General features: G+C 46.7%; 3 protein-coding genes across 10 annotated transcripts; 2 read left to right on the top strand and 1 right to left on the bottom strand.

Moving 5' to 3' along the window:
- The first annotated feature begins 385 nt into the window (after window positions 1-385).
- Window positions 386-14,847, top strand: jmy (junction mediating and regulatory protein, p53 cofactor). Its single transcript, XM_058064473.1, has 10 exons — window positions 386-1,797; window positions 8,041-8,214; window positions 10,884-11,034; window positions 11,107-11,276; window positions 11,503-11,668; window positions 11,736-11,926; window positions 11,994-12,068; window positions 12,139-12,225; window positions 12,450-12,963; window positions 13,090-14,847. Exons 1-10 carry the CDS (start codon window positions 1,069-1,071, stop codon window positions 13,404-13,406), a joined length of 2,574 nt encoding a protein of 857 aa, XP_057920456.1. The 5' UTR covers window positions 386-1,068; the 3' UTR covers window positions 13,407-14,847.
- Window positions 14,848-14,860: 13 nt separating this feature from the next.
- Window positions 14,861-20,784, bottom strand: LOC131116589 (homer protein homolog 1-like). 4 transcript variants are annotated; one of them, XM_058064491.1, is made up of 10 exons: window positions 18,338-18,659; window positions 18,085-18,241; window positions 17,888-18,019; window positions 17,722-17,814; window positions 17,573-17,626; window positions 17,233-17,381; window positions 17,009-17,168; window positions 16,795-16,905; window positions 16,629-16,709; window positions 14,861-15,836 (listed from the first exon to the last, which is right to left on the bottom strand). In XM_058064491.1, exons 3-10 carry the CDS (start codon window positions 17,987-17,989, stop codon window positions 15,648-15,650), a joined length of 939 nt encoding a protein of 312 aa, XP_057920474.1. In that variant the 5' UTR covers window positions 17,990-18,019; window positions 18,085-18,241; window positions 18,338-18,659; the 3' UTR covers window positions 14,861-15,647. The 4 variants fall into 4 exon arrangements, with proteins under 4 accessions (XP_057920474.1, XP_057920472.1, XP_057920471.1 ...); XM_058064489.1 differs by lacking the exon at window positions 18,338-18,659 and adding an exon at window positions 20,073-20,784 and having other exon boundaries at window positions 14,862-15,836; window positions 17,009-17,153; XM_058064488.1 differs by lacking the exon at window positions 18,338-18,659 and adding an exon at window positions 20,073-20,782 and having other exon boundaries at window positions 14,863-15,836.
- si:ch1073-398f15.1 (cardiomyopathy-associated protein 5) lies at window positions 20,030-24,902 on the top strand. 5 transcript variants are annotated; one of them, XM_058064476.1, is made up of 5 exons: window positions 20,030-20,629; window positions 20,704-21,262; window positions 21,360-21,465; window positions 21,534-21,763; window positions 22,474-24,902. In XM_058064476.1, the coding sequence occupies exons 4-5, from the start codon at window positions 21,651-21,653 to the stop codon at window positions 24,374-24,376; spliced, it is 2,016 nt and encodes a 671-aa protein (XP_057920459.1). In that variant the 5' UTR covers window positions 20,030-20,629; window positions 20,704-21,262; window positions 21,360-21,465; window positions 21,534-21,650; the 3' UTR covers window positions 24,377-24,902. The 5 variants fall into 5 exon arrangements, with proteins under 5 accessions (XP_057920459.1, XP_057920460.1, XP_057920457.1 ...); XM_058064477.1 differs by having other exon boundaries at window positions 20,704-21,173; XM_058064474.1 differs by having other exon boundaries at window positions 20,704-21,173; window positions 21,586-21,763.
- Window positions 24,903-25,145: the final 243 nt, after the last annotated feature.

Consider the following 25,145-nt stretch of genomic DNA (forward strand, 5'->3'; position numbering starts at 1 on the left):
TAAATATTATTTATTTGTTATTGGCATTAACCTCGTTTTTGTACTAACTAAAATCACTTATAAATAATAAGGCGTCATTTAAATACTTTTTAGAATACATTTTATGGTATTGCTCTTTTGAGTTCAGTTCCTTTTGTATTTTAATTTGTTTCTTTTTACACTATATATTTCCACATAAGCAAACATTCGATACATACACTATATGCCATATTGCTATTGTATAGGTTAATCTACCATAAATACGAAAAGGGAGTTTCATTAGGAAATCTGAAAGACAGGCTTGTTTACGAAATACTGCCTTTTTAACCTCTTGGCTCGCCGTACAACAATCCTCGACCTCCCTCTTCCTCCCCCATGCTCCTCCTCCTTCTGACAGTCACGTCTGCGTGCTGACGTCATGGGTTTTCCCACGTGCAGATGTTTATGCTCCTCGTGCGCGTCTTTGCGAGCGAGACACTGAAGGAACAAAGGGTGAGCAGAGACACGGACATGTTCTATTCGACAAACGTTAGATTTCGGATTAAAATGGAAGCCTAAAGGAGGGTTACAGTGCATGCATTGACGACTACGACCATTGAAGTGCAATTATCGATGGTTATAGTCAGATACGAGCTAAAGCTACTCGCTGAAAAGGAAATTTTGGATTTTCTCCGCGGGGCTCATGAACGCACCATCGCTCTTCCCCGGATTTAACGTGAACGCGCTCGGCTTGTAAACACAAGCTCACGCGTTGAGCACAAAGAAGAAACGGCAGCGGTCAGCCAGCAGGTGATCCCGGCGGCCAGGTGTCATGACAACCGGGCTGGATGTGTCGCCCTCACCCGGACATCCGTTCGCCATCACAGTCGCTAATTTCCCACTTTGTGTCGAGTCGTCGTTGTTAATGGAGGGGAGACATTAAGCTCCAGGCGATATCAGAGCCTTTGTTTGACCGCTTGTTGTTTGCTAATCGGCTTGCTAGCATTAGCTGCCTCCATTTCTACCTTTTCCCCAGCTGTCTAGCTAGCATTAGCCGCGAGCGTCAACTGTTATCCCCACGACGGTCGCTTGTTTTCGGTCTTGACCGACATGTCCTTCGCTATGGAGGACAACCTCGAGTCCGGCTGGGTGTCCGTTCGACCCAAAGTGTTCGACGAAAAAGAGCGACACAAATATGTTTTCATCGTGGCCTGGAACGACGTCGAGGGAAAGTTCGCCATAACCTGCCACAACCGGACGGTTCAGAAGCGGGCCACCTTCCTGGACCCGCTGCTCGACTGGAGCCCCGTGGCGGCAGAAGCGGACTCCAAACAAACTAAAGTTCGCCCGAAGAAAGGAAAAACTGATACGACGACAGAATCGTGGGATATGGTGACACCCAGGGTAACTGACATGGAGTTCGTCGACACCATGGATGTCCCGGAGGTCCCTCCGGACGGCCCCGAGCCAGGCGGCCGTCAGGACTTCAGCTGGGCCGGTCTCTTCTCCTCTCAGGACTTGCGCTCAGCCCACCTCCAGCTGTGCGAAGTCAACTCGGACCTGGAGCCCTGCTTGCCACCCTTCCCGGAGGAGCCATCCGGCGTGTGGTCCGTCCTGTTCGGCCCCGGCGTCGTGTCGTCTCCACGGGAGACGGAGGCGCTGTGCTACCAGCTGCAGGTGTACCTGGGCCACGCTCTCGACACCTGCGGATGGAAGATCTTCTCGCAGGTGCTCTTCTCTGACAACGACGACACGGAGGAGTACTACGAGAGCCTCAGCGAGCTTCGGAGGAAAGGCTACGAGGACGCGCTGGAGAGAGCCAAGAGACGCATGCAGGAGGTGAGACGCCATCTTTAATCTCATGGTGGAAAATGTCAACAAATTTTGGGTCAGTGCAGAAATGATCTAAATCTAAAAGCACACTATAGAACACAAATGCAACAGTTTGAACAGTCAAAATTATAGTTTTATTCTGGTGGGAAGTCGGTAAGGCTCTGTATCGAACCCATCGGTCCGTACCGAGGAATCAGGTTACTAACACATGAACAGTTACACGAAAGCCGTTTGTGTAGAAGCAAGTACAGTCGCGTTCCCTCCTCTTCCATTGTTTTGTTTGTTGGCGTTGTCGTTGCAACATAAATAACCTGACATCATCACGCGATGACATCATGTAAAGGCGACAATCAATTCGACAAAGACGATGGAAGCCGTTGCAGCAAACAAAGAGGACCGCAATGGGAATTGGAGTTGAGTTGTAGTTGTCGTCAACCCGCCCCAGGGCAGAGTTACAATTTTTAGGAATGGGCTCCTCCGATCCGGTATAGGAATCCTAATTCATGTATCGGAAATTTCCGTTACTGCCTGCATAGATTTCCAATTTGTGAGCCGCGTCTGCTGTCATGTTGTCAACAAACGTAGCTAGAATATCAGCCAACATAACACAAAACACACACTACTACAATATGGTACTTAATCGGAAGGAGGAAGTTATTACGGACTCACATCAAATCAACAACATTGGTAATATAGCCATCCGGACCCATCAACCTTGAGCACCTGTGTGTTAGAACCAGAGTATAGAGAGGGAGGAGCCACCTGGCATGCCCCAGCAAGGTGCACTGTATTCGGGCACATGCTAAGAGAAGCCGATGTGAGTTCACGGAGGTCTGTGACAAACCTGTTGCACTTTCCAAACTCCACAGTTTTTTTTGTCTCCTCGTGGAGCATTTGGAACATTTTTCCTCTGGAAATGGATATTAGAATTACAGGTGAGCTCAGGGGAAGTGATGACAGGCCGTTATCATCACAGGCAACAAACAAAAGGAGCACTTGATTTGCTCACCCTCACATTATAGACAATCTCGCCTCATTGGATTGTTTTTTTTAAAATGATGGGTCAGAGTGATTATGACACATGCAGACCACCCAACAAGAGTCTTCAAACTTTTGAGTGGTATTGCATTCAGTGACTAACGTACTAGCTTCTATTCCTCCATTGTTGTAGTTTATTAGAGGGGGTCTTCCACATGAAGGTTGAATGAGAAATGGAACTAATGTCTTTCTTTCCAAAGGGTGTGATCACATCTCAATGTGACTTTTCACCGGAATCCATTAGCACCGAGATCCCGTGGCACGCATGCACTGTTCAATTGTTCCCAAATCTCCTCCTCTTCCTTTATCCCCACCGCATCCCCCCCACCCCCACCCGCCCTTACGATCTACCATCTGTTACTACACTTCCACGCGGCCGCCTGTAACATGACCCCCGCTCTGGCCGGCGCTGCAGAGGAGCGGAAGGGTGTCACAAGAGACAAAACAGAAAAATCGCTTGAATTACAGCAGTAACGCCTCGCCGCCACAGCTGTTGGCAGAGGCCGAGACATTTTTTGGGTGACACTTTAAAAAGGACAGACATCTGCCAGCCAGTCAGGGCGCCTCTCCAAAGACTTGACAGCCTTCTTCCGGCTGATAGACGCCCTTTTGATGATAGTGGGCCCAAAGTCTTGATGCTCTGACAGCGCTACACCTCAGCCTTGCCGCGTTTAGTAACGCACACGATGGCTCCCTCCACTCATGGTTTTCAGCAGGGGTGTCCAAACTTTCTCCAGCGAAAAATAAAAGGATGCAACTTTGATATCTTTAAACCCACACATACGAAATTCCAGTATGTTCCAATTTCCAAGAACATCTCATCTCATCTTTGTGATTAGTATCAACATCCGTTTTTCCTCTTTTTCCCGTTTTTAATTCATTCATTCATTCATTTTCTACCGCTTATCCTCACGAGGGTCGCGGGGGTGCTGGAGCCTATCCCAGCTGTCTTTGGGCAAGAGGCGGGGTACACCCTGGACTGTTGGCCAGCCAATCACAGGGCACATATAGACAAACAACCATTCACACTCACATTCATACCTATGGACAATCTGAAGTGGCCAATTAACCTAGCATGTTTTTGGAATGTGGGAGGAAACCGGAGTACCCGGAGAAAACCCACGCATGCACGGGGAGAACATGCAAACTCCACACAGAGATGCCCGAGGGTGGAATTGAACCCTGGTCTCCTAGCTGTGAGGTCTGCGCGCTAACCACTCGACCCCGTTTTTAATTCATGTTCTAAATATTTTAACTATCTTCTTAAATAATCTTTGTATAAAAAATTAGTGAATATTTTGACTTTATTACCATAATTTTTTCTTGTCACTTGGTAACTTTTTTCTTTGTATATTTTGACTTTACTTTAGTAAAATTACAACTGTTTTCCTTTTCTGTTGTTGATTTTTAATTGTTCTAAATAGATCTACTTCTTCACACACTTTAAGTAATTCTCATCATATTTTCTCTTATTTCCCAACAACTCTGTTGTTTTATTTCTCATAATGTTACTACTGTAAAAAAATATATATTCTCTCCATATTTTGACTTTATTCTTGTAAAATGACTGAATGGCTGATTTGTCCATTCTTGCTGATGCTGTTGGCCCCTGGGCCACACTTTGGCCTCACTGGGTCCGAATATTTGCTAATAGTGGTTTAAAAGAACTTATTGAACAAAAAATATCTGTATTTCTCCAAATTTCAAATGAAACTTTATAAAAAGATTGTCTTTCGGGTGGAAAAAGATGACATGTGACTCATGCCTGTCTGGCTAAACTGTGGCTAACATTAGCTGAAAACAAACTGAAGTTACGTAAAGTTAATGTGCTCAAAGCAGGACAAGAGCGGGATATAAAGTTTGCAATGCGTTGGAAATTTCGCGCCCTCCAGGAGCCACCTGTCCGTGACATATAAATATATTAAATATCCTCTTTTACGCAAAAGTGACTATTCAATAAGAGCTTGTTTATGAGCAACCAAACGCGAGTAAAGTCTAATCTCTATCTGTCCTTCACTTCTTTGCTCCATTTTTTGAGAAAAAAAAGTAAAAAAAAAAACCTAAATCTTAGCACTGAACACTTTTTGTGCGGTTTAGCACGTTAGTTAGCCAAGAAGACTGAGCCTGCCTTACTGTCGCTGTGCAAGTGAGCGCTTTTTGCGGCGTTATTGTCATCACAACAAACACTGACGCTAAAGCTCACTTCTGCTTGCGCGTCAGTCAGCCTCGGCAGTTTGAAGGGAATTAACAACAAGTCCAATCACAAAACTTGTTCTCCCGGCAAGATTCCTCCATCCACATCCTCCACGAGCAAGACCCGGCAGCTCCGGTTCTGACAAAACTGGATGAGCGGGAACTGATGACTGGGCTGCGGCTGCAGGAAATGTAGTCGTCCTGTAATTACACAGCATGCTCCCTCAACAAGGCGCTGCTAAATTCGGCAAGCTGTTGTTGGCGTTTGAGCTTTTTTTGTCACGTCTCATATCAGGAATTGGAGAAGCGTGGCTTTAAAAAGGCCACTGAAGCTTTTCTACCTTGATTGGTTGATTTATTGGACTGTTTATGAATGGTGTCTTGTAGCCAGCAAGGCTAAATGGGATGCTATACCCAGCTTCAACCAGTAGGGGCGCTTTTGCCTCACTCCCTGGAATGTAAATGGAGATCAGTGAGGCTAGCGTAGTTAGCATGTCATGTACAGTATCTGCATCCAGCAAGAGTTGTTTTATTTTTTTGGGCATAAAAATGCATGTACAGCCATTTAATATTGATGTGGCTTTTTATTTCTGCTGTATGTTGATTTTGTTTTGTGTTGTTTTAACTATATTTTTCATTCATTCATTTTCTACTGCTTTTCCTCACGAGGGTTGCGGGGGGTGCTGGAGCCTATCCCAGCTGTCTTCGGGCGAGAGGCGGGGTACACCCTGGACTGGTGGCCGGCACATATAGACAAACAACCATTCACACTCACATTCATGCCAATTAACCTAGCATGTTTTTGGAATGTGGGAGGAAACCGGAGTACCCGGAGAAAACCCACGCATGCACGGTGTGAACATGCAAACTCCACACAGAGATGGCCGAGGTTGGAATCAAACCCTAGTCTCCTAGCTGTGAGGTCTGCGCGCTAACCACTTGTCCACCATGCCGCCCTACCTATATTTTCATTCATTCATTCATTTTCTACCGCTTTTTCCTCACAAGGGTCACGGGGGTGCTGGAGCCTATCCCAGCTGTCTTAGGGCGAGAGGCGGGGTACACCCTGGACTGGTGGCCAGCCAATCACAGGGCACATATAGACAAACAACCATTCACACTCACATTCATACCAATTAACCTAGCATGTTTTTGGAATGTGGGAGGAAACCGAGATGGCCGAGGGTGGAATCGAACCCTAGTCTCCTAGCTGTGAGGTCTGCGCGCTAACCACTTGTCCACCGTGCCGCCCTACCTATATTTTATTTATATTTATAATAGTATTATTGTCATTATGTTTATAATAATGTTTGTATACTAAATGGACATTATTTCAGTTTGCATATTTTAATAAATTTTTCAAAGGAGTTATGAGGATGATGCAGTGCAGTATTCTCACCACCAGTCTGTGTTTTTATTTTAATTAATTTATTTATAGTTTTCCAACCGTGTAACAAAAAAAAAAAAGCCAGCGTCGTGACCCTTTTAAGAGAGGCAAGCGCACGTGTGGAGCTCATGTGCAGGCTGAGAGTGCAATCACCGCAACGCAGCGGTTTTTCGGGAGCCCGGGCGTAGAGTGTGGCAGTGGGTTGCCATGGAGACGGGCCTCCTCCAAGGTAAACAGAAGGAGCAGTGTCGGGAGCTGAATGGCACTCAGTGTTCAGGCCCAGGGAGCGCCACAAGCCCCCTCTGTTCTCTGCCTGCACGTTTGCTGCTGCACTTGAGATGCATTTTAACATGGCGAGGCAACGCTGTAGCGCATACATACACGGTGCCGGGCCCCGACAGTCACGCACCGTGGCCCGCAAGGAATCACGACCGCTTAGTGGTCTGCTACTCAAAACTAAGCTCTCCACAGCCACGCCAGCTCTTTGCTATCTGCTTTTATTATTACCATGATAGCAAAACTGGCTGAATTTTGAAAGGCTAGTCGCTATAAAATCCCCATCATAATTCCATCCGCGCTAATCTGGGGATAAAGGGAGTCTGTTGGCGGTGGGGGGTTTTAAGGAGCTCTCGGGACGATGCAGTGCAGTAGTACGACCACCAGTAGTAGTTCAATGGTGTGCTTGTGTTGACTAATGGGAATCAATGTACAGTTTGGCTTATTTTATTTGACACTGTATTTACATGTATTTTTATCTTTATTTACTTATCTTTATTGTTTTATAATAATAATACATGTATGACATTTGTTTTATTTCTACTGTATTTTTTAAATTGTATTTTATTTATTTTTATTTATCTGTATTTATTTTTTATTATATTATTTATATTCCATTTATTTATTTATTTATTTTTGACTCGCGAGGCACTATTTCTTTACCATTTTATTTATTTTTATCTGTATAAATTTTTTATTATATTATTTATTTTTCATTTATTTATTTATTTAATCATTTATTTATTTATTTTTGACTAACGAGGCACTATTTCTTTACCATTTTATTTATTTTTATTTATCTGTATGAATTTTTTATTATTTATATTTCTTTCTTTTATTTATTCTTATTTATTCATTTATTTATTTATTTATTTTTGACTAACGAGGCACTATTTCTTTACCATTTTATTTTTGTATTCTGTATTAATTTTTGAATTTTATTTAGTTATTTATTTAACTATTTATTTATTTATTTATTTATTTATTTTGGACTAACGAGGCACTATTTCTTTACCAGGCACCACTTAGCTTGTTTAATTTTAATATGTGTAGTGAAATCGGAGATATATTACTTATATTACTATAATTTTTTTCTGTAAAATTATGATTTCAGATATTGTATCTCACTTTGATATCTACTTTTTGTGTAGAACATTTCACCCATTTCCATGCACCAAAAATTGTCTTTTTAAAAACTCACCTCATGAGAAAAGCCTATAGATGTCTAGTGGGGTGCATTTTGATCGTCTACCACCAACCACAAGTGGATGTGACCCCTTGACTGACTGACGTGGATGAAGGTATGGGAAAGATGGTGACGATGCAGGTGTTGACTGGCGTGTCTTTGGCGGCAGGTGTTGGACCAGCACAGGGCCATGGACAGCATGGTGGAGCTGCTGCAGGTCTACCCCGAGGAGGACGAGGCGTACGGGGAGCTGCAGGAGGCCACCACCCAACTCTACCACTACTTGCTGCAGCCCTTCAGGGACATGAGGGAGCTGGCTATGTTGCGCAGACAGCAGATTAAGGTAACACACACGGAAAGACCCAAGGGCCATGTCTTATGAACTCATCTTGTCCTGGAGCACACTTTGACTTGCAGGTTACCAGTGAGGCTAATGCTAACGTAGCGTTGTTATGGAAGGATCATCCAGAGCAGGGGTCTCAAACTCAATTTACTTGGGGGCCACTGGAGCTCGGGTCTGGGTGAGACTGGGCCACATCAGGTTTTCCAAAAAAAATAAAAATTATTAAAAACAAAAAATGATTTATTAAAATTATTTTATTAATTTATTAAAAACAAAAAAATTAAAAAAAACTTCGCTTTGGTTCCAATTTTCTACAAGAAAAGCTCGGATAAAACATTCCACTGTTCTCAAATATCTTACTTTTTGTTTTTCTACACAAAATAAGATGAAAAATAAATAAACAAATCAAGAACAAAGAAAATAAATCAATCAGTAATAAATATAATAATAATAATAATAATAATAATAATAATAATAAAACAGCAAATAAAAAAAACTTAAGAAACCACATATAGTTGGTGGGTGGACAAATTATTTTTTTTCAGATTAAAATTAACAAAGCATTATTAGAGCCCTGTAGACATGACAAAACACGACTATAGTCACATTTATACTCTTTTTATTTACAACATATTGCGCAACTGCAGGGTCTTGAGACACATGCTAACTCGCAAACTAGAGAGCTAGCGACCTAAACTGTAGCCTTCAAGTTATTTCCTTTAAACTTAAATAGCCAAAAACTTACCACTTCCACACGGATAGGGAGGATAACTATTAACAGTTATATAACATGAACATTAATCAAACGTAATAATTTTTTCTGGGTACATGATACCATACAGCATCCATATCAAACTTGCACGGGCCGCACTAACATTAAACTTTCATATCAAGGCGGGGGCCTCAAACTAGTGGGCCGCTTGTTTGAGACCCCTGATCCAGAGAGTTTTTTTTAATTCTCTCCAGCCCCAACGGCTTAACAAGCAGCGGGAGTACTAAACTACTACACAAAAGTGCGGAAAAGCTTCAAGTTGGACGTCCTCGTCGGTGCTTCCCTTCCCTCAGGGCATCGTGCCGCATGCCAACGGAAACCTCTGTGGCGGTTTGGCTGCTTCTTGCACCTGTCAAGTCATGTGACGTGACATGAATGGAGGTTGCCGCGCGTCATGGTGTCGTTGACAAGCGTGAGCGTCAGCGTGTGCAGGCGTTTTAAGACACGGTGCCAACTAGCATGTAATGCAATTAAAAACGTACTAGCATGTACATAGCGCTGTTGCTTTTTAGAGCGTTTAATTTGCTTACTTACACAGTACAGGTGATTTTGCCTTTACCTGTACCTGTTACTACATACTTACAGCATGGATAGAAGAACATAAAACCTTCTTGGAGATTTTTGACAGCGAGTGTAAGCCTGGTTGGCGGCAAGAAGGTTCTAGCAGTGAAAAGGAGCAAGCCAGACGTCCGGCAAGGATGCACAGCGTGTATGCGAATGATGCATTGTGGGAAGGCCGGTGTCTGGTTGGCCGCGAGGGTGAGAGGTCAGCCATGAATTAGACAGGACGACTGCTCCTGTTACCGTCGCACATGGCACGGTCGCCATGCGGCGTGCATCATTTTGTACATTTTCTGTGGCCTGGCCGGAAAAAGTTAGGACACCCCTGGGCTGTAAATGCTAGTGTAGTCGGACTGCAGTTTTTTGTCATGTTAAGCTGAGTGAAGGAGATTTCAGCCTTGCGACCCCAAAGGGACTGTTTCCCCCCCCCCCAACTGAGCGTGATAAGAGAGTGACGCTGCTGGTGATAACAGCAGGAAGGAGAGTCCCTTCTCTGTGTTCTGTCACTGGCCAGCTGAGTGGTACACCACGCCATGGGAGGGGGGGGCACATAAAAGCCGACCTGTTGGCTGCGAGTCCACGAGGAGGTGTGAGATTTGCTAAGCCCGCTAAGATAAGCTAGCGTTCTTGTAGTCCATCACAGCATGTCTGACGGGTGAGATCACAGCGACAACGGCGAGCATGTTCTTCAGCCTGACACGTGTTTCTGCTCAATGATGTCATCGACCACCCCTCCAAAAACCCCCCCGACTTCCCATCCCTCACGTGCACACACACACACACACACGCACACGTACCGAAAGACCTCTGAGGTTTGTTGGCTGTGTTCTCCTGTACGTCTGCTTTACATTTACACAGCTGCCGGCCTCGCAGGAAGTGGACATTTTCTTCTTTTAACTCGCCGTCATGCAGCAGGGATTTGTGGGTGGGGAAGGGGGGGGGGGGTATGGGGGTCTAGCCGGGAGTCCACGTGGCGCCAAGTTCCCACTTCCAGCACGTGACCAGACTCAAGGTGGCAGACTTCATACTTGAACGTGCACTTCCTGGACACTGCTTGGATTATGCTATGCTAAGCTAGCGCTTCTCAAAATAGTGGGTCTGGCTTCACTACCCATCTTATGGCATTTTTTTTTCTTGTCACCTCACCTAGCATAATGTTGCTGTGCAAATGTTAGCATCAATCACATGCTAGTCTCGTGTGTGATATATGGTGTCTTAAAGCTACAGGTAGCAGCACTTTGCTGGAAACCTCTTTTACAGCCCTCTGCTGTGAGCTGCTGGTATTACACCCGCCTGAGTTCTCCCCCTTCCGCCTGTGTGTCGTCTCGCCCCGCAGATCTCGATGGAGACAGAGCGCCTGGGTCCCCGCCGCGTGGAGAGCCTGAGGAAGGAGGACGAGGAGTGGCAGAAGAAGGCTCACGCCGCCGTTCTCGCCATCCAGGACCTCACCGTCAAGTTCTTTGAAACCACCAATCGGGCACAGAAAGGTAAACGAACGCAAGGCTGCTTGGCAGCGAAACATCCTCTGTCGTTTTGAGTGCACCGTGTTTGCTTCGCAGCGCTGTTCGAGCGAATGCGCGCCGATCAGCGCAAGTTCGGCAAGTCGGCGTGGGCGGCGGCGGTGGAGCGCATGGAGCGGCTGCAGTACACCGTCGCCAAGGAAACACTGCAGCTGATGCGGGCCAAGGAGATCTGCCTGGAGCAGAGGAAGCACAGCTTGAAGGAGGAGGTCAGACACAAGACGCAAACTTTTTACCCTCAAAAACGGAGACGTCGTTCATGCTAAGCTAAAGCACATTCCAAACGTTTTAATTTATCAAGAACATCACATGACTGCAAAACATCAGCTGTAATTTGACACGAATAATGAAGCTGACACTCAACTTTGGGAGAAAGTCGTATCCTAAAGAGAAAAAGGTAAATTAATGGCTGCCGGGGGCGTCTGCGTTTTTCAGATGCAGAGCCTGCAGGGTGGCGAAGACGCGATGTTGCACCTGGACCAGCTGGAGGCGCTCTACTACGAGCTCCAGCTGCAGCTCTACGACATCCAGGCCGAGGTTCTGCGCTGCGAGGAGCTGCTGATCGCCGCTCAGCTGCAGAGTCTACGCCGACAGATCACAGGTGTGACCCCTTTTGTCCACCGGAGGGTGCCCACGCTCACCAAGCACTCTCGCTCTGGTTCTTGCAGAGAGACAGGAGGAGGTGGTCTACTACGATGCTTTCGAGAGCCCCGACGCCATGAAGGGCGACGAGGATCCGGTCGGACCGCCGGCCCCCCTCAGAGATGAAGACTTCGGCGTCCTGCAGCAGAGGACGCGGCAGCTGGAGGCCCGCAGAGGACGCATCACCGCCAAGAAAGTCTACCTTAAAAACAAGAAGGTGACCAGACCACATCGCCGACGTCTTGAGACTTTTTTTTAACAAGCTATCACTTCACCTTCCGTAGGACATTTGTATCTCCAGCCACAAGCAGAAGCTTCTACAGCGTCAGGGGGTCCTCAGGGACCACACCTCTCTGCAGGTTTGATTGACAGCTGGTGGCTCATTCGGAACCGTTAGCATGAACTCAAATGACTTTTTTTCTTCTCAAGGTTCACCAGGAAGATGAAGCTGAGCAGAACGCACGTGTGAGTCAGGAAAGACAAAGAACTCTGGACAGACTTCGCAGTCTCAACCAGGTAACTGACCGGAAAGACCAAAGACCCATCCCAGCACACTATGGCGTTCTTCATGTCCCAGTTGATGGTTCCATGGTTCCTGTCCCTCTGGACAACTTAGCCTTAACCCGACTAAAGAATAGAACTCTCCAGTCTTTGGGTCCACTGGATCCTAGAACCAGTCCTTGCCTCTATGTCCACCCACTTGCGTCCGTGACCACTGTGTCTCTGTGCCCCCCCCCCAGCGCTACCCGGGCCAGGTGAAGTCCAGCCGCATGAGACAGCTTCAGAGCCGGAAACGAGCGGGTCAGCCTCCCAGCACGCAGGCGGCCAGCGTGCAGACCGACTGCATCTCCGACCTGCCGGAACTTTCCGCCCCGCCCCTGGGTGATGCCTGCGGCTGCGACAGCGTCTCCCTGCCCCCCCTCAATCTGGACAACCTGGACTCGTCTCCTCCGTTCCTCTCCTTGCCTCCTCTCCCGGCGTCCTCGTCCATTCTCACCATAGCCGCCGTAGCTCCTCCACCTCCGCCGCCACCGCCTCCTCCGCCACCACCACCACCTCCTCCGCCATCCCTGGAGGACCAGCATCTCAGTGAAGTGGCGCCGCCCGCCATCGAGCGCCCGCCGCCGCTTAAATGCGAGCCGGAGTCGTCCTCGCTGCCGTTTTCTCCACGCTTCTTCGACAGCAGTCAGCTGCTGACGGCCCGCAAGAAGCTGAGGAAGACATCGTCTGTGGACGCCACGCAGTGGAGGCGAGGTGAGCGGTTGTGGGCGGGGTTATTTTTAATACGATTGAAGAGCTCGGCGTAACCAGCGAGACCACAAAAAGTCGAAATATTCATCCTTTAAATGTTTTTTTTTCCCTCGTTTGTTGCGTCCTTAGCGAGCTCCCCCATGGACGAGGTGCTGGCGTCGCTGAAGCGCGGCAGCTTCCACCTGAGGAAGGCAGAGCTCCGCGTGCTGGCGCCCGACCCGGACGACGACAGCAACAACATCCTGGCTCAGATCCGCCAGGGTGTACGCCTCAAGCAGGTGCGCGCCCGCCCTGAGCAGCGGCCGCCGCGCCATGCCCGCGGCTTCCCCCACTCGGCCGACGCCCTGACGCGCAGCATCCACGAAGCGCTCAGGAGGATCAAGGAGGCGTCACCGGAGTCCGAGTCGGAGGACGAGGGCCTGCCCTGCGCCGACTGGGAGAACTGAGACGCTCGGGGTGTTTCAACAACAACAACAACAACAAAAGACACTTTTTCTATCAGAGGTATGTTTTGTAACATTTGGGATACGACCTTTCACCTCCGTCGAGTTGTGCTGTAGTTTGCCGTGTGGTTTGCTGTTTACCATCACTTGTACTGTTTGTGGCGCGTTTCCACGGAAACTAAAAAAAAAACATTTACTACATATGGAATTTATTTCAGCGTTTGTCGGGTAAATGTGTCTGCTAACGGAATTCAGTGTTTCCCAGTCATTCATTATTTGTGGCGGTCCAGATTTATCTGTGGCGGTCTTGCTACTGTACACACGGTTCCAACTCCGTACAGTAGTCAGCAGCGTACAGGGTGTAGCCGCCACAAATGGATGGCAGTCCTGTGGGGAAACACAGCCATTGCTTTCAAAAGGCTTCTTAAAGCAACAGTACACCACTTCTGGAGCTCGCTTAACATGGCTGCCCCCTGCTGGTAACACACTGTCTCTTTTAGCTGATTGGAGTTTTTCTTTTTCTTCACTGCCTTCTTTTCCAAGCTGATTTTTTTTTTATAATTATTACTGAGTGTTGTGTGATTTCTTTTTTTCTTATTTAAGTTTATCCTGGTGTATGACATCCGTCAAACGTACTCTTCAGGGCTGCATTCCCTCAGCTTAGCTTAGTTTAGCATGAAGGCTAAACAGCGCTAACAACCCACAGTAGGCAAAAAGGACGTACGTTGATTTCTAACCATTCCTTTTTTTTTTTTTGAATTGGTCAAAGAGTTTGTACTTGTCCTTGTCTTGTCTTTCTGCTTTTTAAAAATTATTACAAAGAAAAATGGAGCAGAACAAGCCGAGCAGGATCGGTTGGACCTTGCAGCAGACGTGCAATAATATGAATTAACTTTACTGAATCACAACAAAAAATTATATATATATACTATATATGTATATATATATATATATATATATATATATATATATAAAACACACACACACATATATGCATGCATGCTTAAATGTATCGAAGTATTTATTGACACTTCATATTTTAAAGATTTTTTTTAAGAACACAATTGTACTTTGTTGTACTAGGTTGTTTTTGTATGCCAAAATTAAATAAATACAAAGCAGATGAAATAAGTTCATAAGTTGTCCATGAATTCATACAATTGTGAAATATTTATTAACTTATTGTACTGAACCTGTTATTTCATTAGCTTTTTTATTTGTTATTATGGCCTTTTATTTCATCATCTTGCAGCGCTATTAAATTAAAACAAATGGATCATGAAATAGGTCCATAGGTTCAGTACAGTCACTTGTAATTGCATTTCACCAGTTAATTAAAATGTGGATAAATTTCATCATATTTATTTAATTTTGGTCCACAACTAAACCAGTTTTGATCCCTGACATTCCTTCCTGCTTTCTATTCCTGTTTTCTTTTCTTTGAAAATAAAAAGCACCAAAAAGTTTTTTTTTTCCAAAAATTATTTTATTTAATTTGGTTCACTTTTACTAGAAACTGAAAAGTTCCAACTGTGTAAGCATTTACATTAATTTATTCAAATAGTCATCCCTCTCAAACTGATGACGAGCCCTTGATAGCAAAAGTGTTTCTCATTTTTGGCAAGAGGAAGAAAAAAAAATCCCACGACAAAAGGGAAAAGAAAAAAAAAAGACTCACACGCTACCAGTGATGCATCCCTGCACCAAAAGGCAACATCAGCAAAAAAAAAAAAACATTTGGATAACATTTGGCAAAAAACAAATCTTGATAAATAGTGGAAAATATTGCCATTTTTTAAATAGTAATAAAAAAAAACACACAAGTACCAGAGATGATCAATCATTGCACTTCAAGTGGCAACAAGGAGAAAAACAAAGTTTAGTCTTATTTTTTTTTTTTTTAAACAAGTGCACCAGAATGATTTTTCTTTAAAGAAAGTACCTGAAAGTGGCTGGATAAAGCGTCCTCTTTGTATTGCTCGTTGTCGCCCTCGTGTGTGCGACCAGAAAATAGCGTACCGCGGCTCAATTGGCTCAAGCCCTGGCGCCTGATTGGTTCATTTGGCTGATGTCGATATCAGAGCGAGTCTTTCAAACAAAAACAGTTCAACGACCGAAGAAGCGAAAAGTCCAAACGTTTCAGGAAGGCAAGACGGATCCGAGACGCTTCAACTTGGCTCTTGTAAAGGATCCGAGTGGGCGTGGCAAACAGACGGTGTAAACATGGCGGCGGCGGCGAGGCTCCTAGCTGCACTCCAGCAGCTTGGCCAGAGCCTCCCTCAGCTCGCTCAGCTCCAAGATCTTGCCGTCCAGCAGCTGCAGCAGCGAGCGCAGACTCTGGCGGAAGACGTCCCTCTCACGCTGGTCGGCCTCCACGCGCTGCTCCAGCTCGTCCAGCTGGGCCTCCAGCGCCTGGTTCCTCAGCTCCACGGCCTGGGGGGTTGCATCAGGCGCACAATCTTACAAAACAATGACACTTCAGACAAATTCATTCATTCATTCATTCATTTTCTACCGCTTTTCCTCACGGTCGCGGGGGTGCTGGAGCCTATCCCAGCTGTCTTCGGGCGAGAGGCGGGGTACACCCTGGACTGGTCGCCAGCCAATCGCAGGGCACCTATAGACAAACAACCATTCACACTCACATTCATACCTATGGACAATTTGGAGTGGCCAATTAACCTAGCATGTTTTTGGAATGTGGGAGGAAACCGGAGTACCTGGAGAAAACCCACGCATGCACGGGGAGAACATGAAAACTCCACACAGAGATGCCCGAGGGTGGAATTGAACCCTGGTCTCCTAGGTGTGAGGTCTGCGTGCTAACCACTCGACCGCCGTGCCACCCAGACAAATACAATTAGGCGAAAAAAACGTCAGGAAAATGCCAGCTTTCACAAGCAGTGTGACGACAGAGAGAGATCATCCAGGCTTCCTGCTCCGATACTTCTCACTAGAGCTGGAAAATGGCTCCTATTGCACAGACAAGTTTGGAAAATGCCAGCTTCTTCAGGCTGTGTGAAGGGAGCTACAGAGATCCTGCATAATAGCCACATTCCCGCCCCTGAAATGCCCCCCCAAAGTGGCCCCCATCAGTTTTTACAGCCCTGCTTCTGATACCGCCTCCAAAGCTACAAATGTAGCCCCACTTCCACAGAAAATTCTTGTTTACTACCACCCTTGAAAGCAGCACAGAGTAAAGAACGCCCCCTGCTGGTGACTCGCCTGTAGTTTGTGTGCGAGGGAGTCTCTTTGAGAGTGAAACTGGTTGGCACTCTGAATCTCCATCTTCAGACGCTCCAACTCCTGTCCAGAGAGGAAGCGCAGAGGTCAAAGTTCAGCGAGAGGTCAGCAGGTGAACGCTAGGCGGCTAGCTAGCTGGTGCACATACGTCCTCCTTGGCCTTCAGCGCCTCCTCCAGCTCCTCGATGGTGCGGTTCAGCTCCGTCTTGTCCGACCTCGCCGTGGTGCTTTGGCCGCTGACGCACTCCAGCTCTGTCACCTGGCGGCACGTTTGGATGGGGGGGTGGCGGGGGGGGGGGGAGCGGTAAAAAGCCAGGCCTGGCGGGTGAGGCGAGCAGCAGGCGAGGTGAGCGCGGCCCTACCCGTTTGTGCAGCCGCTCGGCCTCCTCCTGGTAGGCAGCCAGCTGCTGCTTCCACTGCTTGACATTGGCGGTGGACTCCAGCAGCGCCGCCGTTAGCTTGGCGTTGTTGCCCTTCAGCGCCGCTAGCTCCGCCTCCCAGTGCTTGCTGATGCCGGGTGAACTGTGTGCGTCACAATGATTCCGTGGCCGCCACAATTCAATGTTTCATTCCTTGTCTGGCATACCTGTGAGAGAAGGGAAGTGCATTGTGGGAAGGTTCTGCTCCTCCTCTGGCCTCACTGGGCTGAGGCGCCTCAGTCGCCGCCCTCTCGTCCTCTGTGCCGTTCACCCTCTCGGAGGTCAAAGGTGACAGTGGGGGAGCGGCGACGGGCTCCTTGAAAGAGAGAAAAAAAACCTGTTGTTGCTGAGATGCTGTTGTCATGCGTCACCATGGATACGCACAGCCTCAGGGGAGCTACGTTCGGCACGATGACATCAAAGACAATGACGCTGGTCAGCAAATAGGAAGTGGGAGGAGCTACGAGACGACTGAGATGAGTGGGGGGGTTAACCGGCTACGTTTACCTTCTTTATAACGTGTTTGACGGCGGGTGACACGCTCCTTTTTACAGCGCCGCCCTGTGGAGCGGTCGGGCAGGACAGAAGACGTTAGCTTGGTGCGAGACTAAAGGTGGAGCTGGGAAGGGGCGAGGCCACGTCGTGTTTTTGCTCACCTGAGAGGGCGTGCCGCTGAGCTCCATCTTCTCCTGGGACTTCTCCTTGGCCAGCCGCGCCGCCTCTTTAAACTCGGCAAATTTGTCTGCAAACTAGAAAGCACACGCGCGTCATCCACATGGCGGTGGCGGGCGGCGGTGGCGAGGCGTGACCGTGGGCGGGGACCTTGCTGAGGTGGCTCTCGGACGAGAAGCCCAGGCCGTAGACGGTGTTGGCCCGGCTGTCGGCCCACTGGCCAAACTTCTGGGAGGTCTTGGTGAAGGTCATGTTGGGGGTGATGGTGCTGTTGATGACGGCCTGGACAAGTGGACGCCTCAAGGTCAGTCACATGGTAAAGAAAGGAAGCGGGTGCAAACAATGACCTTGGATCCGTCCAGGCTGATGATGCGGTACACGTTCCTGGTGCTGTCAAAGAAGTAGGACACGGTGACGGCGTGTTTGCTGGTAGGCACCCAGTTCTTCTTGGTGGCCGGGTCGATCTGGAAGATGTGGGCCCGCGTGCTGAAGATGGGCTGCTCGCTGCCATGATGATAACCATAGATGAGGAAGTCACACACACACACACAGGTTAGATGTCATGCTAACAGACGCGTTATTTTACATGGTGTCACTTACTTTTACATGGCGTCACTTACACGGCTTCCCATTGAACAGAATTTGAATTTTGCTCTCTTTCGTAATTATCAGGCCCATAAAACGGAATTATCAGGCCCATAAAAGGGAATTATCACATCATACCAATAAATCCCATCCAGTCCTTCTACACTACACATGTATCTCCATGTTTAAAAATCAGCATCATGTCGGTTTTGAGAAGCAGGAAGTGATTGGAATCTGTATCCCTCCTTTTATATGTCCGACCCCACACGGCCTTGTTTAGCTAGCTAGCCTTGTTGACAACGCTGACCTGGTGACGGTGTGTGGCACGTGGGCTTGGGTCCAGCACTGCGTGGGCGGAAAAGCGTGTATTTTGTGTGGTCATTGTTGGGAGACTAATCCTTCATTACCCCCCCCCCCCCCGTGAAAAGCACAGAGGCCTTCAGGAAGCCGCTGGAAAAGCATCACGGGCCATTGTGATGTCACACAACTAGCTTAGTCGAGTCCTGTGGCTTGTCCGTACAGCTGTATTTTCTACTTTATTGGCTAATAAGAGCATAAAGGTGACTATAGGGGTGTTATTTCATGACCTGAGGACTCTACAGATATTAAACAGTGTAATTAGAAGATTGTATAGAGGTTTTTGTAAGGCCCAAGTAGGAAAATATTGAATATTTATCGCAGTCGCGTCAGGAACCAATCAACCGCCATAAACAATCACGCCCCCACCCTTGCAAGATGTTGTGGTGGGTGTAGAAATAGAAGAGAATGAGCCTTCTTTCAGCTTCCCTGCTTGCACAAATAGTAAATGAACTGATAGCAGATCAGATTTGTGGGTGGGAGAGCCAGACAGAGGGTAAGAGGGAGGAGGGGGGGAAATCACGTGGCGGTTGCCATGGTGACAGAGCATCAGCTAAGCAAAGTAATGCAGGGTTATTGCTGCTGCCAAAATAGCACTGACATGGCAGCCTTCTTCTTCTTCTGGCAGTCACATTATTTTGAATTAGCACGCCACGTGCTCCAACTGTAGCGATACTCTGTTAATAAAAGGAATAAAACTTTCTCTCGGCGTACTGTAAAATGAAAATAAATTCATGATTTATGAATCACTTTTTTTGTTAATGACGGAAAGGTTAGCACAGCGTTTCACCTACATTGGCTTGCTTTCTGTTAGTTAGCATCTTTAAAGTAGCAAACATACCTTAAAGCGAAAAAAAACTTATTTTGACAAAATTTGCTGCGCGTGATTGTTTTCCCCGCAACTGTTCCTCGCTATGGTTAATTATAAAATAGCCTGTCGATATGGATACTTTGTCCCACTGTAACGGACAGCAATCATACAATTATATACAGTATTATATATGTAGTATTCGTTCCCACGAAGGCCCTGTCACACGAACGTTGCCAGTTTTGAGAGGCACAGATCGACAACACCGCAAAGCCACACCAGCGACCCCAGTGTGCGCTGACACGTTCCAAAATCGTCATAAATAAATAATAAATAGTGTGGCTGTGAGTGGATTTATTGACAGCTGCTGTCCTCGGCAGCCGCAGCAGCAGCAGCTTTAATCTCCTGTGAGCGTTTATTAGTGTGCACTACAGTTAGCTATCGCCAGCTAGCATGCTAACCAGCTAGTTGTGTTTACCAGTTACACTGACAAGTAACTCACACGTGCAGGAATGTGTTCAAAACACTCCTGGTGACAAGCTGTTAGATTAGCATTAGCACCAAACAGGAACTAAACAAACATACCCCATTGTTGCTGGTTGGTTGCTTGGTGCAGCTACTCCCTCTGCAGCCGCCCCTCTCGTTGTGCCTCCGGCGCAGGTTTCACTCCGACATGGTCTGACGTGTCGGCGGCCGTGGGTGCATGTCGGTGACGTGCGAAGCTTCACCGGAGCAAACGCGCCTGAACGTGCATGATGATGATGGTGGTGAAGATGATGACCGAGAGCTCCGAGCTAGCTAAAAGCAGCCAATGATAGCGCCTGCTAGCTTCGGCTAGCATGGGGCTAACAAGGATCAACGTACTCCGGGCTTGTGCTCGGCTAAGGACTGGACTGGTTTTGGCACTCCGAGCCGAATTGAAGAAACTTTTCGAACGAAGAGAGAAAAATTAACCTAAATATAAAAGCGTTGCTAGCTAGGTTGCTGTTGTGCTAGCTTAATTAAATATAGCACCACATATTAAGGGGTTTAGTCTACTCAGTGGTGATGTTCTCGATGTTTCGACAATCTTCCAACAGGTTCTAAGGCAAGTCCAATGGTCCTGCCTTTCAGAGGCGATAAACGATACCGGATGTCACGTGGTGAGCTAAAGCGTTACATTAAAAAAAAACTTTCCGTCTGTTAAAATATATAATCTATGGATGCTCCATCATAGCCGGACCCGCATCAGCCTCCCCCTCCTCCTCATTTCATCCCGCCGCCTCCTCCTCGGATGCTCAGTAGGCGGCTTAAGGCGGTGACGTCATCACGCTGCGACGTGATCGGCAGCAGGGCGTTTGTTGCCGTTTGACAGAAAAGATGACCAAAAGGAAAGTAAATAATTTTTTTCCTCATGAAATAAACAAAGATTATTACAATGGAATGTATCTTTTGTATAATATTTGTGTTTTTTTTGGTAATTTCTATTATTTGCATTTTTAAATGATTTGTCATTCATGTTTATTAGCATTTTCCTTTTTTTTTTTTTTGATGGCCCTCCAAGAGGCAGTGGGCGGGATTAATGATCTGATTGGTTGCAGAGCAGTAGCACAAGTGGTTGGGGTTATAATGATGCAACATGTTGACTATAAGGGGAAGAAAATCTTCTCCGGTATCGCCGTCACACCGCATGACACGCTTGGGCAGGTGTGAGCTCTTAATGTGTGTCGTTAGTAAAAGATGGTTTTAAAAAAACTGAACAAGCTGATGTATCTTTTACTGTTGCTGCAAATACGGTAACACGTGCTGCATGTGTGATGTGTAGACATGTTGACCATTTCAAAGATCCACTATTGAAGTTTATGATGTTTGTTTTAACATTCTTCATCCCAGGCGGCGTTAACACCGCATGCACACTGCAGCGATTCTTTAATAATCCACCAAGAGGCCGTAACACAATCATCCCGATGTCACAAGCAGCATCGGCAAAGGTCAAGAGGTGAGTCTTGTCTGGCACGTCGTGAATGCCTCGCATGACACACGGGAAGGCTCGTCTTCTATTTCAAGATTCGGCTGAGCAAGAAAACCCAGAGCGAGCGTGTTTGCAACGTGATCGCAGGGGATCCGCGAGTCGGCGGTGCGAGACGCCGAGGCAGAATCCCATCAGGAAGGTTCCAACCAACCATGGACGCTTCCATGGGGGATTTGGCCCTGTGTGACGCCGAGATGCGAGCGCTGACGCCCGACACTGAGCCGGAGGGGAACGCTGGTGATGAAGTGGAGCAGCTTTGGAACAGGTCTGCTTGATTGTTAACATAGCAGAGGATATTGAGAGTTTGATCATTTGACCAGAAAACTGAAAAAATCAGCAGTACCTTTAAAAAAAAAAAAAATTAGATATTAAGCTGGGATAGGCTCCAGCATACCCCCATGACCTTAATGAGAATAAGCGGTATAGAAAATTTAAAACTATAGGATTATGAAAACAAAATAATTTGTCATTTTTGGAACATTAGGTGTTTGGAAGACATGATAATATTATGGACATAAAGTGATAATATTATGGGAATAAAATGATATTATGGGAATATAGTCAATATGGGAATAAAATTATAATTATATGGGAAAAAGTCTCGGAATGAAGTGATATTACAGGAATAAAGTCTGGGAATAAAGTGCTAATATTATGGGAATAAAGTGATAATATTATAGGAATAAAGTGCTAATATTATGGGAATAAAGTGATAATATAATGGCAATAAAGTGATTATATAATGGGAATAAAGGGATAATAGGGGACTAAAGTCAAAATATTATGGGAATAGAGTTATAATATTATGGGAATAAAGTCTAGGGATAAAGTGATAACAATATGGAAATAAAGTCTGAGAATAACGTGCTAATATTATGGGAATAAAATAATAGTATTATGGGAATAAAATGCTAATATTATGGGAAAGATAATATAAGCCCTCGTCTCTAACTGTGTTTTTACGGTGTCTTTCAGTTTACATGAAGCAGTCCACGATGAGAAGGTTCAGCCAAAGATGCAGTTCCTGATCATGGACTCCGCCTTCTCCATGGTGGCCTTGCAGGGTGAGGACAGCGGGATTGCCTGGGAGACTACCCCAAGCCGCTGCGCCACGCCCGTCTCACCCATCCCGCCAAGGACTTCCTGTGCACCAGCAGGGAGGATCCTCCTGGTCATGGATGAGGAGCTGATGTCCAAGCGGAGGAAGACGAGAGCAGGTGGACACAAAGATGAGCCTCCTGCAGAAAGCTGTGATGACATCTCAGGAAGACCTGAATTAGTTGGAGCGGCTCAACTTAACATCCAAAAGCAAAAGAATCGGGAAGATAAAGAGCAAAGCTTGTTCAGTTTGGTGTCCGAAGGATCTGAAATCCTCAACATTGTCGTCCCTCACAAGCTGCTCACAGTGGATGAAGAGGAGAGCAAATGCATGGTGGACAACCTCTCCTACCTGGAGGAGAGCTCTCCTAAAGCTGACCGAGCAGAGGAAGAGAGCAGCCACAGGGTGATGGAGCTCAGTGGTTTTTCCCAGGCTTCAACAGGATCATGTTCAGCTGCCAGGGAACATCCAACACCACTGCTGGGTTCCGGTGATCCACCAGGAGCTCCAGGAATGGAGTCTGCAAAAAATGAGGACTACTTTGAAGCCTACACCCTGATTGACGATCAGGCTCCTGGAAGTCCTGCTGTGATCGCACACAGACACCGGGAACCTGAGGCTGCTGCAAGGAAGCAAGACGCAGAGACACCCGTGGAGGCTGGAGACACCGGAGAAGATAGTCCAGAAGGACTCAGCAGTGAGCTTCTAGATGAGTTCTTCTACAGCGGCACAAACAACTACCCGATGAAAAGTCACCTGGAGGCAACCAAAGTCTCTCAGCCTCCATCCAAACTTAATGGCTCCCCTTTGTTTGGAAATGAAGAGGACATCTTGACTCCCGTCTTCCTGCCTGAAGGTCCCCAAAAGACCATCGACCCCATTCTGTTAGAGGAACCCAAAGCCATGGCTTTCCTTTACGACGACCTCTACGAGGAGGCCACAGGGAGTTGGGAAAAGGAAGACGACGCAGTAAGTATGACCTCGGAGAAGTCTTTTCACAGCAGACATTCCGACCGGGAGGCCAGAGGCTACATGGAGAAATACGTTCTCATCGATGAGACGCCCGCGGTGGACGGACAACCGACAACTGAAGAGGAAGTACTTTTGTCCCAAGACTTGGATGATGTTGAGGATGGTCCCTCCAAATCCCCAAACTCGTCGGAGGAGATTACAGACTTCTTCAGGTCAAGTGCCACATCTTCTCCATGTGACATGTTCCTCGTATCACAAGAAGAAGATGAAAGTCCATCAATCACCAACACCAGAGATAACATCTCAGGTGTAGAAGATACTGCAATCCCACAAAATCCACTGGATGAGTTTTCCTGGGAGTCTGATTGGGAAGGCATGGATGATTATGATGTCTCCACAGATTTGGAGATGTGGAAGCCTGACCCAGAAGCACCAAGCCCTAGCCCAAGCCCAAGCCCAAGCCCACCTCCTAGGAGGAAAGCCACCTCCTCCCTTGAGAAGGCGTGTCTGTCTCTAGCGCCTCTGACTCCAGCGGAGGACAGCGAGGACGCCTCCCTGAAAGAACAGAGGAAAGAAGAGAAAGAGGCGGCGTCGCCAGCCGAGACCGGCGATGAAGAGGATGGAGATCAGGAGGTCCACGTGCCTTCCTGTGTGTCCGTTGAAGAACCTGCTGAGGAGAAAGACACTGGAAAAGCCTTTGACAGTGAAGTCGCTTTAGCACAACTTGACGCATCGGAATCAGAGACGTTTCATCCCAAGAAAGAAGAAGTTCATCACCTGACTCGAGCGCAATGTGTCATTCTTTAAGACAATAGGTCATGTGACAACATCAGGGGCGTGTTTGTGGCGCCCCCTATAGGTTGCGGTTAAAATTCTTTGCAATACATGCTAGCATTGTGTAACACAAAAACCATATAATAATAACAAATGCTCAATGACTTATGGACAGTTTGTTGCTAAATCCTGCCCCCATTTTGTTTGAAGGGGACATATTAGTAAAGAAGTAACAGTAAGCCTTCTAGTTCTTCCAGAATCTGCACCTATTCAGCTGTATTTCTTTGGATTTTGTTGTTGCTCTGTTTTAATATATTCCACCCACGGCCCGCCTCCAGGCACGCCCACTCTGCTGTGGTTGGCCACACTGTCGAGTGCATATAAAGACTTCCGGTTTGTGCAGCCAAATGTATCAGAGTTGAGTTGATAATAAACGGCAATTTATGTTTTTAAAATGTCAGCTTTTAACATACAGGGTGTGTCATCATCTTTGTTCCACATTGCAGGACACTTCTTCAAGATCCATAGTTTGAGTAGTTGATTAATTTTGCCATCTTTAGAGATGATAACCATCATTTGATTTTACATGGAACTGCCAATGCTTTTGAAAGTCGACACATGCCGTCATATGAAATTCATGGGTGGAGATAACAATGTATTGCCCTTTTTCATGAGGCCAAATAAGCTCCGTTATGTATTAGTGTAGCTAAAATCAAATACACGTCATTCATGAATTCTATTATGACGATCATAAAGAGATGAATCTTTAATTTGGCTCTTGTAGTGTAGCACAGGAATGTAG

Source organism: Doryrhamphus excisus, chromosome 2 (genome assembly GCF_030265055.1).
Source record: "Doryrhamphus excisus isolate RoL2022-K1 chromosome 2, RoL_Dexc_1.0, whole genome shotgun sequence".
Lineage (NCBI taxonomy): Eukaryota > Metazoa > Chordata > Actinopteri > Syngnathiformes > Syngnathidae > Doryrhamphus > Doryrhamphus excisus.

Excerpts from the sequence above, each read along its gene's own strand:
- jmy (XM_058064473.1), top strand. The coding sequence starts at position 1,069 with ATGTCCTTCGCTATGGAGGACAACCTCGAGTCCGGCTGGGTGTCCGTT. Across the intron at positions 11,035-11,106 it reads CACCAATCGGGCACAGAAAG|CGCTGTTCGAGCGAATGCGC; the intron begins GTAAACGAACGC and ends TTTGCTTCGCAG. Across the intron at positions 11,277-11,502 it reads AGCACAGCTTGAAGGAGGAG|ATGCAGAGCCTGCAGGGTGG; the intron begins GTCAGACACAAG and ends TGCGTTTTTCAG.
- LOC131116589 (XM_058064488.1), bottom strand. Across the intron at positions 17,815-17,887 it reads CCGAGAGCCACCTCAGCAAG|TTTGCAGACAAATTTGCCGA; the intron begins GTCCCCGCCCAC and ends TGTGCTTTCTAG. Across the intron at positions 15,837-16,628 it reads CCCTCGCACACAAACTACAG|GCCGTGGAGCTGAGGAACCA; the intron begins GCGAGTCACCAG and ends GCAACCCCCCAG.
- si:ch1073-398f15.1 (XM_058064474.1), top strand. The coding sequence starts at position 20,970 with ATGATTTGTCATTCATGTTTATTAGCATTTTCCTTTTTTTTTTTTTTG. Across the intron at positions 21,466-21,585 it reads GCATCGGCAAAGGTCAAGAG|GGGATCCGCGAGTCGGCGGT; the intron begins GTGAGTCTTGTC and ends ACGTGATCGCAG. Across the intron at positions 21,764-22,473 it reads GTGGAGCAGCTTTGGAACAG|TTTACATGAAGCAGTCCACG; the intron begins GTCTGCTTGATT and ends GGTGTCTTTCAG.